Consider the following 17,392-nt stretch of genomic DNA (forward strand, 5'->3'; position numbering starts at 1 on the left):
CCAACTGAAGGCCTACCCTGGGCTCAGGCCAACTGAAGGCCTACCCTGGGCTCAGGCCAACTGAAGGCCTACCCTTGGTGAAACAAGCCAGGGAAGAGCCACTTAGTGGCTGCAAAATGAATTGTAAACGATATAAAACAAAGGCACCATCTTTCCACAAGAAGAGGGGAAGATATGTTAGTTTAGACATCCATTCAAGTGTGACTTCATATCCAACTGACTGCATGGTAACAGTCCCTGGTTGTGCGGTGTGTAGACTCCATTCACATAGGACAATACATTAAATGCTTTGTTAGTTTGAGGATTCCGAAGTATTGCCACCCCTGCATCTATGAAAGGTGCATTTCAGTGTCCAAAAAAATTAAGTATTAATCTTTCAAATATGTCAGTGTCCCCATGTAAGGCTCGTATGTTCATATATCTGACAAGGCCATATTTTATTGCATTTTTTATTCTCTTCACAAATACAGCAATTTCAAAACATTTAAATCATGTGTCAAAAAAAGAAATGGTGCTTCACAGTGTGGGCATCTTTACAGTATGTGACAGCCTAAACATACTACACAAGTATTGCAGTGTATGTGCTCTGCCAACGATGTCAGAATGTTTCACATTGTTAAACAATGTGCTGTAATCCTTAGAGCTGGTGTGGGTAGTGGTTCACTAGAGAACCAACTATTGGTGAGATCGAGAGTTGGGGGGGGGGTATACTAAATCAATCTGTCAAACTAAGTAGACGTTTATTTGAGAAAAGCATCAAGCTTTTTCTGGATATTGTCAAACGAATCCATTCCCATGTAGTCCGCCTGGCCCTGCTCCCATTTCTGCTTGCGTTCCTCAGATGTCTCGGGTGGCACGTATGGCTCGGTGTGATGGGGCTCCTGGGACGTGCTGCTACACTGCGGGAGGAAATACGTGCTGCTTCCCTGGAGAAGGAAACACGTGCTGCTTCCCTGGAGAAGGAAACAAAACAATATTTACATCTAGAACAGAGATTTGATGAATTCAGGAAAAAGCTACAAAACTAAAAACCTACAGAGAAAACACCTGTTTCGCCGCAGTCAGTACAGCTACACAATTGTGTAAATATGAATGGCAGGTTTTACATATGAACTTCACGCTAAACCATCAAAACGATCTATACTGAACAAATATATAAACTCAGCAGGCAACAAAGCCAAGATTTTACTGAGTTACTGATCATTTAAAAGGAAATCAGTCAATTGAAACACATTCATGAGGCACTAATCTATGGATTTCATAACTGGGAAAAAAGATGCATCTGTTGGTCAGTATCTAGCATGACCAACATTTGCCTCATGCAGTGCGAAACATCTCCTTCACAGAGTTGATCAGGCTGTTGATTGTGGCCTGTGGAATGTTGTCCCACTCCACTTCAATGGCTGTGCATTGCTGGATATTGGCAGGAACTGGAACACGCTGTCGTACACGTTGATCCAGAGCACCCCAAACATGCTCAATGGGTGACATGTCTAGTGAGTACGCAGGCCATCTTCAGCTTCCAGATATTGTGTACAGATCCTTGTGACGTGGGGCTGTGTATTATCATGCAGAAACATGAGGTGATGCAGCGGCTGAATGGCACAACAATGGGCCTCAAGATCTCGTCACGGTATCTGAGCATTCAAATTGCCATCAATTAAACACAAGTGTGTTCATTGTCCATAGATTATGCCTGCCCGTACCATAACCCCACCATGGGGCACTCTGTTCACCATGTTCACACTGGCAAACCGCTCGCCCACACCATACACGTTGTCTGCAGTTGTGAGGCCGGTTGGATGTAATTTGAACTGCCAAATTATCCTTTATGACCTCGTAGTTGGCTTACGGTAGACAAATTAATGGGGAATTGCAGCAGTAATCATACCAAATTGTACCCTCCCTCAACTTGAGACATCTGTGGCGTTGTGTAACAAAACTGCACATTTTAGAGTGACCTGTCACCCAGCACAAGGTGCACCTGTGTAATGATCAGATCACAAATTAGCTTCTCTATATACACACACAACACCAGTCAGGTAAATGGATTATCTTGGCAAAGGAGAAAATGCTCACCAACAGTGATGTAAACAAATTTGTGCACAAAATGAGAAATAAGCTTTTTGTGCATATGGAATATTTCTGGGATCTTTTATTTCAGCTAACTTAACATAGGACCAACACTTTAAATGTTGCGTTTATATTTTTGTTCAGTTCATATAGCCAGCGAACACACGGCTATAGTATTATAGGGCTAGACGCTAAGCCAGGTTTGTTGTAGAACGGATTGCCCACAAGAAGCAGCAATTATTAGTGACGAGCGACAAGGCGTTGTCTGATAAGGCAGCATCACAACCAACTAGTCTCCTTCAGCATACCTTCCATCCATCCCCCTTGTGACTATAGATCTGGGACCACAGCTCATGCCAGTGACCATGATGATTACAACTTTCTTTGACCGAGGATTGGAACTATCAGATGGACGAATGAGGGTTACACATCGCAACAGCCATCAGGACTGAAGTAACACTGTTTCACAAATTGACTCATCGTAATTTATATCGTTTGGTATTAATTCAGGAGGTGCGATGAGACAATATTACTTTTACTTACTAACAAGAAGCATCCAAGTAACCACTTAATTTAAATTGTTCCAGCTGTTGATACATTCTGTAGAGGAAGAAAAGGCTAATACTTCTAGACTGACTTCCACACAGCCAGAGTGGAAGGGCTGGTCTCCATATCCCTCCGTCATCATGGGCACCACAGAAGAAGAGTAGAGGAACCACCAGTCCAGGAGGAAGCTGGGGTGTGTGGAGGTCTCCTGCATGTCCCCGCTGACCTTCTTGGTCTTGGGGTCGTACGTGTAGCTCCACGGCTTGGTCTGACCCAGGAAGTGGACCACCTTGGCGTTGGCACCGTATCTGGAACAGAATGCATGTTAATTTACGTCAATCAAATTTATTTTATAAAGCCCCGGTCAACTGCCCGGCACCCTCCACAGCCCCCACCATTTCTCCTTTATCCAAATCCAGATAGCCGATGTTCTGAAAGAGCTGCAAAATCTGGACACCTACAAATCAGCTGGGCTAGACAATCTGGACCCTCTCTTTCTAAAATGATCTGCCGAAATTGTTGCAACCCCTATTACCAGCCTGCTCGACCTCTTTCGTATTGTCTGAGCATCCCAAAGACTGGTAAGCTGCCGCGGTCATCCCCCTCTTCAAAGGGGGTGACATTCTAGACCCAAACTGCTACAGACCTATATCTATCCTACCCTGTCTTTCTAAGGTCTTCGAAAGCCAAGTTAACAAACAGATTACTGACCATTTAGAATCCCACTGTACCTTCTCTATGCAATCTGGTTTCAGAGATGGTCATGGGTGCACCTCAGCCACGCGCAAGGTTCTAAACGACATCATAACCGCCATCGATAAGAGACAACACTGTGCAGCCGTATTCATCGACCTGGCCAAGGCTTTCGACTGTCAATCACAACATTCTTATTGACAGCCTTGGTTTCTCAAATGATTGCCTCGCCTGGTTTAGCAACTACTTCTCTGATAGAGTTCAGTGTGTCAAATCGGAGAGCCTGTTGTCCGGATCTCTGACAGTCTCTATGGGGGTGCCACAGGGTTCAATTCTCAGGCCGACTCTTTTCTGTATACATCAATGATGTTGCTCTTGATGCTGGTGATTCTCTGATCCAACTCTAAGCAGACGACACCATTCTGTATACTTCTGGCCCTTCTTTGGACACTGTTAACTAACCTCCAGATGAGCTTCAATGCCATACAACTCCCCTTCCGTCGCCTCCAACTGCTCTTAAACGCAAGTAAAACTAAACGCATGCTTTTCAATCGATCGCTGCCCTAACCTGCCCGCCTGTCCAGCATCACTACTCTGGACGGCTCTGACTTACAATACGTGGACAACTACAAATACCTGGGTGTCTGGTTAGACTGTAAACTCTCCTTCCAGACTCACATTAACCATCTCCAATCCAAAATTAAATCTAGAATCGGCTTCCTATATCGCAACAAAGCATCCTTCACTCATGCTGCCAAACATACCCTCGTAAAACTGACCATACTACCGATCCTCGACTTCGGTGATGTCATCTATAAAATAGTCTCCAACACTCGACTCAAGAAACTGGATGCCGTCTATCACAGTGCCATCCGTTTTGTCACCAAAGCTCCATACACTACCCACCATTGCGACCTGTACGCTCTCATTGGTTGACCCTCGCTTCATTCTCGTCGCTAAACCAACTGGCTACAGGTTATCTACAAGTCTCTGCTAGGTAAAGCCTCGCCTTAGCTCACTGGTCACCATAGCAGCACCCACTCGTAGCACGCTCTCCAGCAGGTATATCTCACTGGTCACCCCCAAAGCCAATTACTCCTTTGGTCATCTTTCCTTCCAGTTCTGCTGCCCATGACTGGAAAGAATTGCAAAAATCTGAAGCTGGAGACTCACATCTCCCTCACTAGCTTTAAGCACCAGTTGTCAGAGCATTTTACAGATCACTGCACCTGTACTTAGATGGGCTGTTTACAGATAGGCCATCTACCTACCTCATCCCCATACTCATCCCCATACTGGGCGGCAGTGGGGCGGCAGTGTAGCCTAGTGGTTAGAGCATTGGACTAGTAACCGAAAGGTTGCAAGTTCAAATCCCCGAGCTGACAAGGTACAAAATCTGTCGTTCTGCCCCTGAACAGGCAGTTAACCCACTGTTCCCAGGCCGTCATTGAAAATAAGAATTTGTTCTTAACTGACTTGCCTAGTTAAATAAAGGTAAAAAAAAAAAAAACTGGTATTTATTTATTTTGCACCCCAGTATCTCTACCTGCACATTCATCTTCTGCACATCTACCATTCCAGTGTTTAATTATTATATTGAAATTACTTCGCCACTATTGGCCTATTTATTGCCTTATCTTACCTCATTTACACTCACTGTATATAGACTTTGTTTTCTTTTAAATAAATAAATAAATAAAATTAAAATTAATTATTGACTGTATGTTTTGTTTATTCCATGTGTAACTGTTGTGTCGAATTGCTACGCTTTATCTTGGCCAGGTCGCAGTTGCAAATGACAACTTGTTCTCAACTAGCCTACCTGGTTAAATAAAGGTGAAATAAATAACAAACGCCTGAGATACATTGATGAAATGTCTGATTTTGCCAGAGTAAAAATAAATGCCAGAGAGAGGGGGGTGGTGGGGGGAAGAGAATGAAGGGCAAGAGAGAAAGGAGAGGGAGAGATGTCACTGACCAGCAGAGGTCCTGTCTACAAGCATAAAGGTCTTTAAATAAATAGCTTTATTTTGGCCTCAGCTGTGAAGCGTCTGCTTGATATCTAACCCAACAAGGCCTTGGGCCCTACAGTAGCTGGGAGAAGCCTTTAGACTTTATGCTGCTGCTCCGTAAAAGCTCCCATCACTGGTAACCTGATGCCATAGCATGAGCACACTTTCATGTGACCGTATCACCTTACACCTCCCGTTCTCACAGCCCACGCCAACAAACCTTTCCCTGCTAGGGGTTTTACAGGTAGTCTACTACTGAGTCAGTGCTGATCTTCCCACCTACCATTAGGCAAGCAGGGCGTTGTAGAAAACACATCAAATATTAACTTCAGGTAGCCATGCTTGTGATTCAGCTGAATGGTTTATCAATGTAAGAAATAGAGGTCTATTCAGATAGTCGTTACTGCCTAAACCAGCAACTAGAGCTACACAGTGCTATCATATGAGTACTGAAAGGGAGGAGTAGACTGAGTACTGACTGTTTGAATGCTGGAAGGTAAGTGTAGATTGCTATGCTGCTGAGGTTGTAGATGAAGGGGAGGTGTTTTGATATATCTGCTGTTGCCCAGTTACTGAAGAAGCCATTCAAGACCCCCTGATCTCCACCTAGAGACAGAAGAAAAACATCTGTTAGCAATTACACAACAGGAAGCACAAAATATTTTGCCCCAACATAAATGTTTATGACTGGTTCAAGACTTACTCCATCTAGAAGTACTTCTAGTATCATCATGAGCTTTGTACCCTGTCCAGGATGACTAGACCAGACAGTGAGGCTAACAAGAAACCCACCGCAGAAAGACCAACGTTATTTTATAAACAGATGCTGTGAAACAAACTCAATCTGTTAATATCCTCTGCACCCAAGCCACAACCTCAGAGACTATAAAACAGGTGGACACAGAGACGTCGCTGATCGCTACTTTCAGGAAGAATTTACTTCCTATGATGTGGTTGTCTCGCCTAGATACCTTAAGATGCACTAAGTCACTTTGCTAAATGACTAACGTAATGTGAACAGGTTGTCTAAATGATAGACTTCAGAGAGAAGCATCTGTACCGATGTATGGCTCAGCTGACTGTCAGACATTCAGCCATCTATCCAACTGATTCACCTCTGACCCCTAAAGCCATTTGACCTCCTGCCAACGCCACCACAGGCTCCTAGTCAGGTGACTGCTCAGATCAGTCCTGACAGTAAATCTGGATGTACACAAAGTCACTCAATGTTTACATAAGATGGTCTGAATAGAAGGTACCTTCAGAAAGTATTCATACCCCTTGACCTTATTCTACGTTGTTGTTACAGCCCGAACTAATGGATTACATTTTTCCCCTCACGCAACTACACACACCTGAGATTCACACCCGAGATGACAGCTGTGAGTCTTCCTGGGTATGTCGAAGAGCTTTCCACAACTGCATTGTGCAACATATGTAGATAACCCTTTTCAAATGGTTATTGATCGTCGCTAGACAACAATTTCAGGTCTCGCCATTCTGCAGATTTAAGTAGTTAAGGTAAAACATGGAACATTCACTGTCTCCTCAGTAAGCAACTCGTGTAGATTTGGCCTTGTGTTTTAGGTTATTGTCCAGCTGAAAGGTGAATTCATCTCCCAGTGTCTGGTTGAAAGCAGAATGAACCAGGTTTTCCTCGAGGATGTTGCCTGTGCTGAGCTCTATTCTGGGTTTTTTTTCCCTCCTGAAAAACTCTGGTCCTTAACAAATGACAAGCACATCCATAAGATGCAGCCACCACTACACTTGAAAACATGGAGTGGTACTCAGTTAAGTGTAATATTGGATTTGCCCCAAACATACAGTTGAAGACTGAAGGCAATGTTTTGAATCTCTAATAATGTTCAAAAAAACGATTCCACTGACATTATGGGGCGTAGGAGCAGGGCGTAGGGGCAGGGCGTAGGGGCAGGGCGTAGGGGCAGGGCGTAGGGGCAGGGCGTAGGGGCAGGGCGTAGGGGCAGGGCGTAGGAGCAGGGCGTAGGGGCAGGGCGTAGGGGCAGGGCGTAGGGGCAGGGCGTAGGGGCAGGGCGTAGGGGCAGGGCGTAGGGGCAGGGCGTAGGGGCAGGGCGTAGGGGCAGGGCGTAGGGGCAGGGCGTAGGGGCAGGGCGTAGGGGCAGGGCGTAGGGGCAGGGCGTAGGGGCAGGGCGTAGGGGCAGGGCGTAGGGGCAGGGCGTAGGAGCAGGGCGTAGGGGCAGGGCGTAGGGGCAGGGCGTAGGGGCAGGGCGTAGGGGCAGGGCGTAGGGGCAGGGCGTAGGGGCAGGGCGTAGGGGCAGGGCGTAGGAGCAGGGCGTAGGGGCAGGGCGTAGGGGCAGGGCGTAGGGGCAGGGCGTAGGGGCAGGGCGTAGGGGCAGGGCGTAGGAGCAGGGCGTAGGGGCAAAAAAGTTACCTGAATCCATTTGAACAAATCATGCTTTAAAACGTGGAAAAGGGGGTGTGAATACTTTCTGAAGGCCCAGTACCCACAATGCTCTTTACACAGACTGCGGTGTAGGATATTTCTGGACGGTTGGATGGGGGTGGTGGCAGCAAACACAGCACTCCTCTCTCTCTCCTAACAGCCATGCATTAGTTAGGTCAGAAAATAGCACAAAGTGACCTAATAGGTGGATCTTTCATTTAAAGCCAATATCTGGAATCCATTTCAGATCTGATACTTTGTAGGTCTCCTGGTCATGAAAAGCTGAGCCACAGCCAGAAAGCCTCAGACAAATACTATTCCCTCCAGAAAAGGTATAAATCCCTCTTCTCTTAACTCAACAGTAGTCAGCTCCAGCCACGCCCCAGCCGACCACTACACAGCCCCAGCCGACCACTACACAGCCCCAGCCGACCACTACACAGCCCCAGCCGACCACTACACAGCCCCAGCCGACCACTACACAGCCCCAGCCGACCACTACACAGCCCCAGCCGACCACTACACAGCCCCAGGTTGACAGCTAGTCATTCCAGGGTTGCTTTATTTTGACTATTTTCTACATTGTCGAATAATAGTGAAGACATGAAAACTATGAAATAAGTGTTAAACAACCACGCCAGCCCAGGGCCAGACGCAACCACGCCAGCCCAGGGCCAGACGCAACCACGCCAGCCCAGGGCCAGACGCAACCACGCCAGCCCAGGGCCAGACGCAACCACGCCAGCCCAGGGCCAGACGCAACCACGCCAGCCCAGGGCCAGACGCAACCACGCCAGCCCAGGGCCAGACGCAACCACGCCAGCCCAGGGCCAGACGCAACCACGCCAGCCCAGGGCCAGACGCAACCACGCCAGCCCAGGGCCAGACGCAACCACGCCAGCCCAGGGCGTCTGGTCCTAGTTTATTTTCTCCATTCTAGTTAACCAATAGCTACTCCTGCATTCAGCCTTTCTTGCACCAGCTCTTTACATACACTGCTGTTACGGTTTACCATCTGGTCTCACTTTATCCCTTTTCTCTGCATTGTTGGGAAGGGCCGTTAAGTTAACATTTCACTGCTAGTCTACACCGGTTGTTTCCAAAGCCTGTGACAAATAACACTGGATTTGATATCCAGTCACTATGCTTCAGCCATGCAGAGATATAAATAGCAAAATGTCTGAGCTGACAGAGTGTCTATCGCTATATGATAAAGTCACTATACAGTCAGTCACTTTCCACAGATGTATTTATAGGAAACGGTCTGGGCAGCCTGGCAGTGTGGCTATCACAGTGCCAGCACGTAGTGTGTAATCACGCAATGTACAGAACATCACGAAGGACACCCCTGTATTCCTCTGGTAGTTAGACGTCATGGTGTGAGTGGATTTCTGTTTGGAGTACACTGTTTCCGTTGAAAAACATTGCCACAGATTAAGACTTCTGCAAAGGAATCTGACTAATGAACACCCCAGGTGTTTGTCAAACATTTTAAACAAACATTCCGCCACACTATAGGCCGAGCAAGTCTTTAAATGACACACCAACAGCTGAGTAACCTTCTCAGAAGAGGCTAACATTCCTAGAGATGACAAACACACGTAAAAGGTATGAAAGAGGTCATTGAGTAATCTACACCCAAGGTTTCACAATCCACCAGTCAAATTACGACATGGAGAAAATATATCTTGTGCTGAGGTTGAGGACAAACTAGCCACACGTTAGAGTGGTCTGTCTACTGTACACAGAGCGTGAGCAGGAGGACCTTTAAACTGAAGACTGTAGGCTGTAGGCTGTGTGTTCAACAGCGTAGCGCTGTGTATGCAGTCTAAACCCCTTGTTTCTACAGTTTATTATAAACAGAGGGGCTGAAGTACTATCCGTCTATTGTCAGCCCAACCCCAGGCCGGCCAGATACCCCCCTTGAGGCTTCACTCCAGCAGAGAGGTTCCAGAAAGTTAATGAGCCCAAGAATCTTCATTTAGAGGGGCTGAGCAGAAGCCAGCAGGAATGCCTCTCTACCCCTGGGGGCACTGCCAGTGTACCTTGGCAGCAGATGATACTGAACCACAGGTCCAGCTACTGCCTCACTGCCACCTGGACAGCATGCAGTAATAAAGGGGAAATTGTATTGAGGCGCCCCCGGACCAAGACCTGAAGTCTGATCTCTCCTGAACCATTTCATCACTCCGATCTTCCATTGCCCAATAGTTGGTTAGCCAGCGCTACACAGCCACGCCAAAAATGACTGGCACAATAATGGCCCCCCCGATTGTTTTCCAGTTGTAGTGGAGAGCCGGAGCATAAATGTTAAAGACCAGCTCTAGCCAATTAGCATACCGCAGCTCTAGCCAATTAGCATACCGCAGACCAGGCGTGTGCCCGCAGACCAGGCGTGTGCCCGCAGACCAGGCGTGTGCCCGCAGACCAGGCGTGTGCCCGCAGACCAGGCGTGTGCCCGCAGACCAGGCGTGTGCCCGCAGACCAGGCGTGTGCCCGCAGACCAGGCGTGTGCCCGCAGACCAGGCGTGTGCCCGCAGACCAGGCGTGTGCCCGCAGACCAGGCGTGTGCCCGCAGACCAGGCGTGTGCCCGCAGACCAGGCGTGTGCCCGCAGACCAGGCGTGTGCCCGCAGACCAGGCGTGTGCCCGCAGACCAGGCGTGTGCCCGCAGACCAGGCGTGTGCCCGCAGACCAGGCGTGTGCCCGCAGACCAGGCGTGTGCCCGCAGACCAGGCGTGTGCCCGCAGACCAGGCGTGTGCCCGCAGACCAGGCGTGTGCCCGCAGACCAGGCGTGTGCCCGCAGACCAGGCGTGTGCCCGCAGACCAGGCGTGTGCCCGCAGACCAGGCGTGTGCCCGCAGACCAGGCGTGTGCCCGCAGACCAGGCGTGTGCCCGCAGACCAGGCGTGTGCCCGCAGACCAGGCGTGTGCCCGCAGACCAGGCGTGTGCCCGCAGACCAGGCGTGTGCCCGCAGACCAGGCGTGTGCCCGCAGACCAGGCGTGTGCCCGCAGACCAGGCGTGTGCCCGCAGACCAGGCGTGTGCCCGCAGACCAGGCGTGTGCCCGCAGACTAGGCGTGTGCCCGCAGACTAGGCGTGTGCCAGTCCCCTGAAGAGTGGGGGTGGCAGATGAATGTTAAAATGAACTCCTCGTCTTCTGCTGAAATTGACCTCAGATATGTGACCAGAATAAACTGCTATGTGACCAGAATAAACTGCTATGTGACCAGAATAAACTGCTATGTGACCAGAATAAACTGCTATGTGACCAGAATAAACTGCTATGTGACCAGAATAAACTGCTATGTGACCAGAATAAACTGCTTGACATGTTTAATGAGCATTTTGCTAAAGCTGGGTGTCATACCCTGGTCTAAGCATTTTGCTAAAGCTGGGCTTTCATTTGATAATTGGCTTTTGAAAATTCTGTGGATATATTGAATCAACATCAAGACATTAGTCAGAAAGTTAGCTTGGTCGCAAATGGGTCTTCCAAATGGACAATGACCCCAAGCATACCTCCAAAGTTGTGGCGAAATGTCTTAAGGACAACAAAGTCAAGCCATGACCTCAATCCTATAGAAAATGTGGGCAGAACTGAAAAAGTGTGTGTGAGCAAGGAGGCCTACAAACCTGACCCAGTTACACCAGCTCTGTCAGGAGGAACGGGCCAAATTCACCCCTTATTGTGGGAAGGTTGGACCATGGAAACACTACAATATGCTGCATGACCTACCAGCAGACCATGGAAACACTACAATATGCTGCATGACCTACCAGCAGACAATGGAAACACTACTCCGATAGACCTAAATTTGTACAAAAGCGCCAATGGTTTGCTCTATGTAATGAGTACAAGAGGTAGCATTAAAATACAGAAGTCATGGGATGGGAAATGGACGTTACATTTCTTAACAAAAGGAAACATTACAAACTAACACGTACCATCGAAGCTGCCATGTTCTGCGCAGTACTGGAGCAGTTTGCTGTACGTCTCGTTGGAGGGTCGGAACACGAACACGCCGGAGTTGAAACAGTCTGGCCAGCCGGGATCCGGGGCCGCAGAGAGCTCCTCTCTGTCAAACAACTCATCTATGTTCTGTACCACCTGCAACAAACACATACAGGTGAACTATACCGTACCAGGGGGAGTGTGCACAAATCAACACCAACTGTCTCACCAGTGTGTCTGCATCCATGAAGACACATTTGGAGTAGTGTGTAAGGGTCCAGCAGTGTAGCTTGGTGAAGGTGACTCCCAGGTCAGGTCTCTTCATCAGGTCCAGGTGAGCTGCGTCTCCGCTGTCCAACACATCCACCAACAGTACCTCGTCAAAGATCTTGAGAAGCACTCCCCTGGTGGAGGTGGAGGAAGAGGAGAGGAGGAAGCAGAGACGGCATGACGTACCGTCAATATGGTGTACAGTGGAAAGCATTCTGAATAACTGCAGTGGTGATGAGTCAGGGGCATAGGGCGGGGGCCAGGCCTTACCATGCCAAACTTGTAGGGATGTTCTCTGGGTATTCAACTCCTACACAATGATCCGGACAAGACAATCAGCTGTAAAACCCGAACTGTGTGTGCTACAAATGTCGCCAATACGGAGAAACTCTCGAACACAACCGTGCCAGTTGGTTGGCTCTACGACATCCACAAGTTTAGGGCAGTCATCTGAACACTGTCGTGGACGTCCTCGTTTCTCACAAAACCAACTGTCCAGATCGAACAGTTGGAGCTACAATATCGAAAAGGGAGCCTAGCGAACACTAAGGTGTCAGTTGTTCTGCTCTACGATGCACACGCTTCATGGGAATCATCTGACGCTAACACAGTACCGGGTTTGTAAAAATTGCAGAAAGTGCATGGGGTGAAATGTGCCAAAAATAACACAAGTAGACATGCATTTTCTTACATTCTCAGATATAGGACAGACTTCAAATCCTTGTTCCTTATTACTTATTTTTTTACTTAGTTGACATTTATGAATGTGTCATTCAAAGCATTTCTATAGCAGTAAAGGCCAAACTCAATATTTCATAAAATAATAGATAGATATGCCAAGATATGCCAATATGGGGCCCTACATTTTTTTTTTTTTTAAACAGCCAAATGAGATTTTATGGCCATCAAACTCCATTTGTTAGCTTAGTAGATATTGCATGGACCTATACGGGCATTAAGGGAAATGTAACTGGGAAGTGACAGGTTCTTACATATATGGTCAGAGTTCAACTCACACGTCCTCTGCTGGCATTTTCTAAACATATTATTGTATACTACCCTCAAAGTACATTTGTTTTAAAACTCTTAAGTCCTACAAAAATATTCTTAGAACCGTTTTCAAATGGTCAAATATTGGAATAAGATTTGACAAAATATATCACCAATTACTGTTCCAAAAAACACAAAATAAAATATTTTTCCTTACGATAGGGGAAAAAAGCTATTTTGTTATTCCAAACTTTAATCGGGGAATTTTCTACCATTTTGTGCACTCAAGCCTTTCCCCTATCCAGCCATGCCAGTGTGTGCCAGTCCCCTGAAGAGTGGGGGTGGCAGATGAATCACTCTCTAGCCTACTGCTGCAGGTACCAGCCAAAACAAAGGAAACAAAGCATCTTAACAGGGCATTGGGCCACCATGAGCCGCCAGAACAGTTTCCATGCCCGTTGGCATAGTTTCCATGCCCGTTGGCATAGTTTCAACGCCCGTTGGCATAGTTTCAACGCCCGTTGGCATAGTTTCAACGCCCGTTGGCATAGTTTCAACGCCCGTTGGCATAGTTTCAACAGTTGTCTGGAACTTCCTGTGTGGAAGCTCCTGCAACATACTTTGTATCCTTCATTTACTGGCATTTCCTTATTTTAGGCAGTTACCTGTAGAATGGACGGAGGGGCATCGCACTGAATATTACACTGCCATTCCTTCATCCGCAATGTCATGTGCACAACATCTGAGGAACTGCATCACTACATTGAACGCTTTTCTGAAGAGACGTATTTGGGTGTCCCAACAAGGATGAAATTAATCAGTGGTTGGAGTAAATTCTTCAACAAGTGAAACCATATAGATTTGGTTGTAAAACATTGTCCTTTAAAGAGGTTCTTACTTGCAGGGATCAGAGACGTGGGGGCCGATCATAACCACCAGCTTCCTGGTTGTCTGGTGGTTCCTCAGGGACTTTCCCAGGACCATGGCTCCCCTGGCATAGTTGTCATTGGTGGCCAATGTCACAAAAGCCTGGTCTGGATGGGGGGGGGGGGGCATAACTTGTTAATACAAATTTAGGAATAACATTTGCATTAGGTTCAAATGGTGTGAATCCTACTCTTAAAACCTTCCCCCAAAAATACTTTGTAAGGACACTAATTTTGTATATATTTTTAAACAGGGTGTCACATTGAGATTAAAAATCTATTTTACAAGAGAGCCCTGTACACATTACAATAAAAACAGATTAAAACATAAACATATAAAACAATATCATTCAGCACAATAAAATGGTATAAAAGCAATCCCATTTAACTACATAGAGGTCCTCAATCAATCAACTGCCTGAGTGGTACCAGCACATCTAACTGCAGTGAACTCTGCAGATTGATGCACAAAATAGGGGCAAAAACTAATCAGATTTCCCCAAATCTGTGGAGACTGGAGGGATCTCTTGTGTCATCGATTCCTGTGAACGGGTAACTTATGATTCTTATCCTAGTTAATGTTACATAGAGGGAGTTTGTCAGTTCGTTTTGTAAATAATAGGGAATGCAGCTCTTAAAAACTGAGGTCCATCCCACATGTTTATACAGACTACAATGAGTCCTAAAATTGTCCCGTGATGAAACGTAATGGAAGACGGCGTCCAAGGGGTTTAAAACAGGTTGTGCCGCATGTAAACAATATCACCAACATCCAACAGGGGAGAAGTTTGAATAATCCCTTATTTTTAATACTAAGGATTGATTTATTTCTATAACCAAAAAAACAGCCAGATTTTCTATATATTCGTTACAAAGGACAATTTATCAATCCAGACTCCCAGGTACTTATGAGAAACTTCACTGCTTGACATGCATGATGAAATCCTGGTTGAGAATGAACAAATGAACAACGAAACAGCAAGTAAGTGTTGATGTTTTACTGGTTATGGGGACATGGGGAAATGCCAACAAAATCATTTTTGGGTTGCAACTATTTGGCTGTATTAGAATGCTTAAAAGGCAGCTAAAATGTTAAATATCGGTATCGGGTTTTTTGACATGGAAAATACCGGATATCGGTCAAAACTCATATCAGTGCATCAAACTAACTCAAATGGTATTTTGTCACAAGCACTGAATACAACAGGCGTAGACCTTATCGTGAAATGCTTACTTACGAGCCCTTAATCAACAATGCAGTTGAAGTAGTAGAGTTAAGAAAATATTGATTAAAGTAAAAATTGTGAGGGAGTAATGTCCAATGGTCTGTGGCAGTTTTAACAATGAAACCAATGTCTGAATGCCAGACAGAATGGCCAAGGTCTTGATGATGTCTACTTTGGAATGCTGTGCCAGATAGGAAAATCTATAAAACTGCCCATAGACTCACATCTCAACAATGAAATGATTGTAAGCTAACAAAGGGCTAATAGATTCATGTAATTATAATGCCAAATGTAGAAACTGGCAGTTAATATTAGCAGGCCTGGCTGGTCAAGTTAAACAACCCCCTGGTATAGTATACACTACACTTGGTTTTGGGGGCCAACTGGATAACAGCCTGGTAAAAAGAATCCACTGGATACAAAACCTCAAATTGTGTTCAGATGCCAAACCAGGTACAGCTGAAGTGAAATGATGCATTTCCAACTGTACCTCCCTCCCACCCCGTATTGCCATTGGTCCCAAGAAAACAGCTGATGTTATATTAGAAAAAAAGAAAGCCCAAATCAATCTGCCAACCAAAAAAGTCAACAGAAGGCTGTTCTACTGGATCTCTGCTACTCTTACTGGTAAAATGCACTTTATGATAAGCACAGAAAGACATGCTGTTGGCCTTCAGGCCTCAACCCACTGACTATATGAAGATCTAGAAAGTGCTGCTATCACAAAGGAAGATGACCATGGGATGACACCTTTTCTCTTTGCGTCTCAGGACGCAAAGGCATCATTTTTCTCCTTAACTATATTTAATGACAGGCCGTCAAATAGATAAATGATACCACTGTATTGGTCCAGTGTGCAGGCGGTCCAACAAAAAGATGTCTTCTGCTTTTCACCAAACCTCTAAAAACAGGTTTTGAAGAGGTGCGGGGGCTGCCACAGGGCGCCTGGGATGCTGTGCCTTGCTTAAGGGCACAACGGCAGGAATCTACGATTTGATTCTAGAAACCCTCAAAATGAAGGCCAGAATTGACGCGTTGCACTGAGCCCAAAACTTGTGGTTTTCGATAATATATATTTTTAGGTTACTGTAACAAGCTTTAACGGTGGGCTCGTTTTTTCCACCAGTTCCCAGTTGTATTAAAGTCTAAACGCAGGATGAGAGACCCTTTGAGTAAGAAAATGATTCATTTGCAGCCTGAATGGACGTTGTTGAACCGGTCCACACCAGTATTAACGGCTGGGTACATCAGTGCCAGACAGGGACCGCTCAGTCGGTGCTGTCGGCTGTTTAGGGTACGTGTGAATATGGGGTTACAACTAGGGAGAGACTGAGCAACAGCGAAACTCCTTGACCCAACCGTTATCCACACAGCCGTGAAACGTATCGATACGGCTCTATTAAGAAAGTCCATGTTGCAAAACACGCCGTGATGGAAAGCGGAAAATAGACTAAATAACGACTCAGCCGGTTTCCACATGCCGGTTCTGTCACGAATCGACAAAACCAAAATAACAGCAACAAACCAAGCTGTACATTTCTCAACGTGCCTGCCATCCCATCATTTATATACGACGGACATTGCTGCAACTCCACAGTAACTTTTTTAGCCTCTGACAGTGGGAACAATCACGACAAGTTACATAGTTTCCACCGTGTCTGCCACAGCCAAACTTCCATCACATCATCCAAGGATTACATTGTAACAAACCGTCACGTACCTTTTGACATATTGCTAGTAGAAGTTGCAGATCCTCTGTAGATTAGACACAGCACCTTCGTTAGAAAAGGACAAGCCTACGACATGGAGGTGAATTTATAGACGCATGTAGACAGTGGGTCACGTGACAGGGTCTTGGCGCACACCCACTCCTCACTATCTATGGAAGGGTTCCGCAACTGGCGGCCCGCGGATCACAATCTGGCCCACAGGGGATTTTATTTCATCCCAGAGGTTGCTGAGCAAAAGAAAAACAATTATTGTTGGACACAAAAGACTAAAAAAAAACACCAAATCAGCTCCAAGTGATTAACATTTAGTAAATCTGTTCCAAAGTATTCTCGGGCATGATAGAGAGACATATGTGACCGTATACAAACATAAGCAAGGTTTAATATGATTATGTTTTAGTCAAATATGCTGACCTTCCCTGTTGTTGTAGTGGTGGGAGGTTGGCATGTCTTGGGGGTATGATATATAGTGCTAACCTCCCCTCCCACCATTACAATAACAGGGAGGGTTGGCATTGTGTGTCATACCCCCAGGACGTGCTGGCCTCTC

At 46.4% G+C, this 17,392-nt stretch overlaps 1 protein-coding gene across 2 annotated transcripts; it reads right to left on the reverse strand.

Annotated features, from left to right (window-relative positions):
• Positions 1-420: 420 nt before the first annotated feature.
• Positions 421-17,017, reverse strand: LOC109877910 (glycogenin-1-like). Of its 2 annotated transcripts, none has more exons than XM_020470140.2 (7): positions 16,833-17,017; positions 13,859-13,994; positions 11,930-12,104; positions 11,694-11,856; positions 5,804-5,930; positions 2,699-2,927; positions 421-953 (listed from the first exon to the last, which is right to left on the reverse strand). In XM_020470140.2, the coding sequence occupies exons 1-7, from the start codon at positions 16,840-16,842 to the stop codon at positions 741-743; spliced, it is 1,053 nt and encodes a 350-aa protein (XP_020325729.1). In that variant the 5' UTR covers positions 16,843-17,017; the 3' UTR covers positions 421-740. The 2 variants fall into 2 exon arrangements, with proteins under 2 accessions (XP_020325729.1, XP_031652796.1); XM_031796936.1 differs by having other exon boundaries at positions 2,711-2,927; positions 16,833-16,965.
• Positions 17,018-17,392: the final 375 nt, after the last annotated feature.

This window comes from Oncorhynchus kisutch, linkage group LG18 (genome assembly GCF_002021735.2).
Source record: "Oncorhynchus kisutch isolate 150728-3 linkage group LG18, Okis_V2, whole genome shotgun sequence".
Lineage (NCBI taxonomy): Eukaryota > Metazoa > Chordata > Actinopteri > Salmoniformes > Salmonidae > Oncorhynchus > Oncorhynchus kisutch.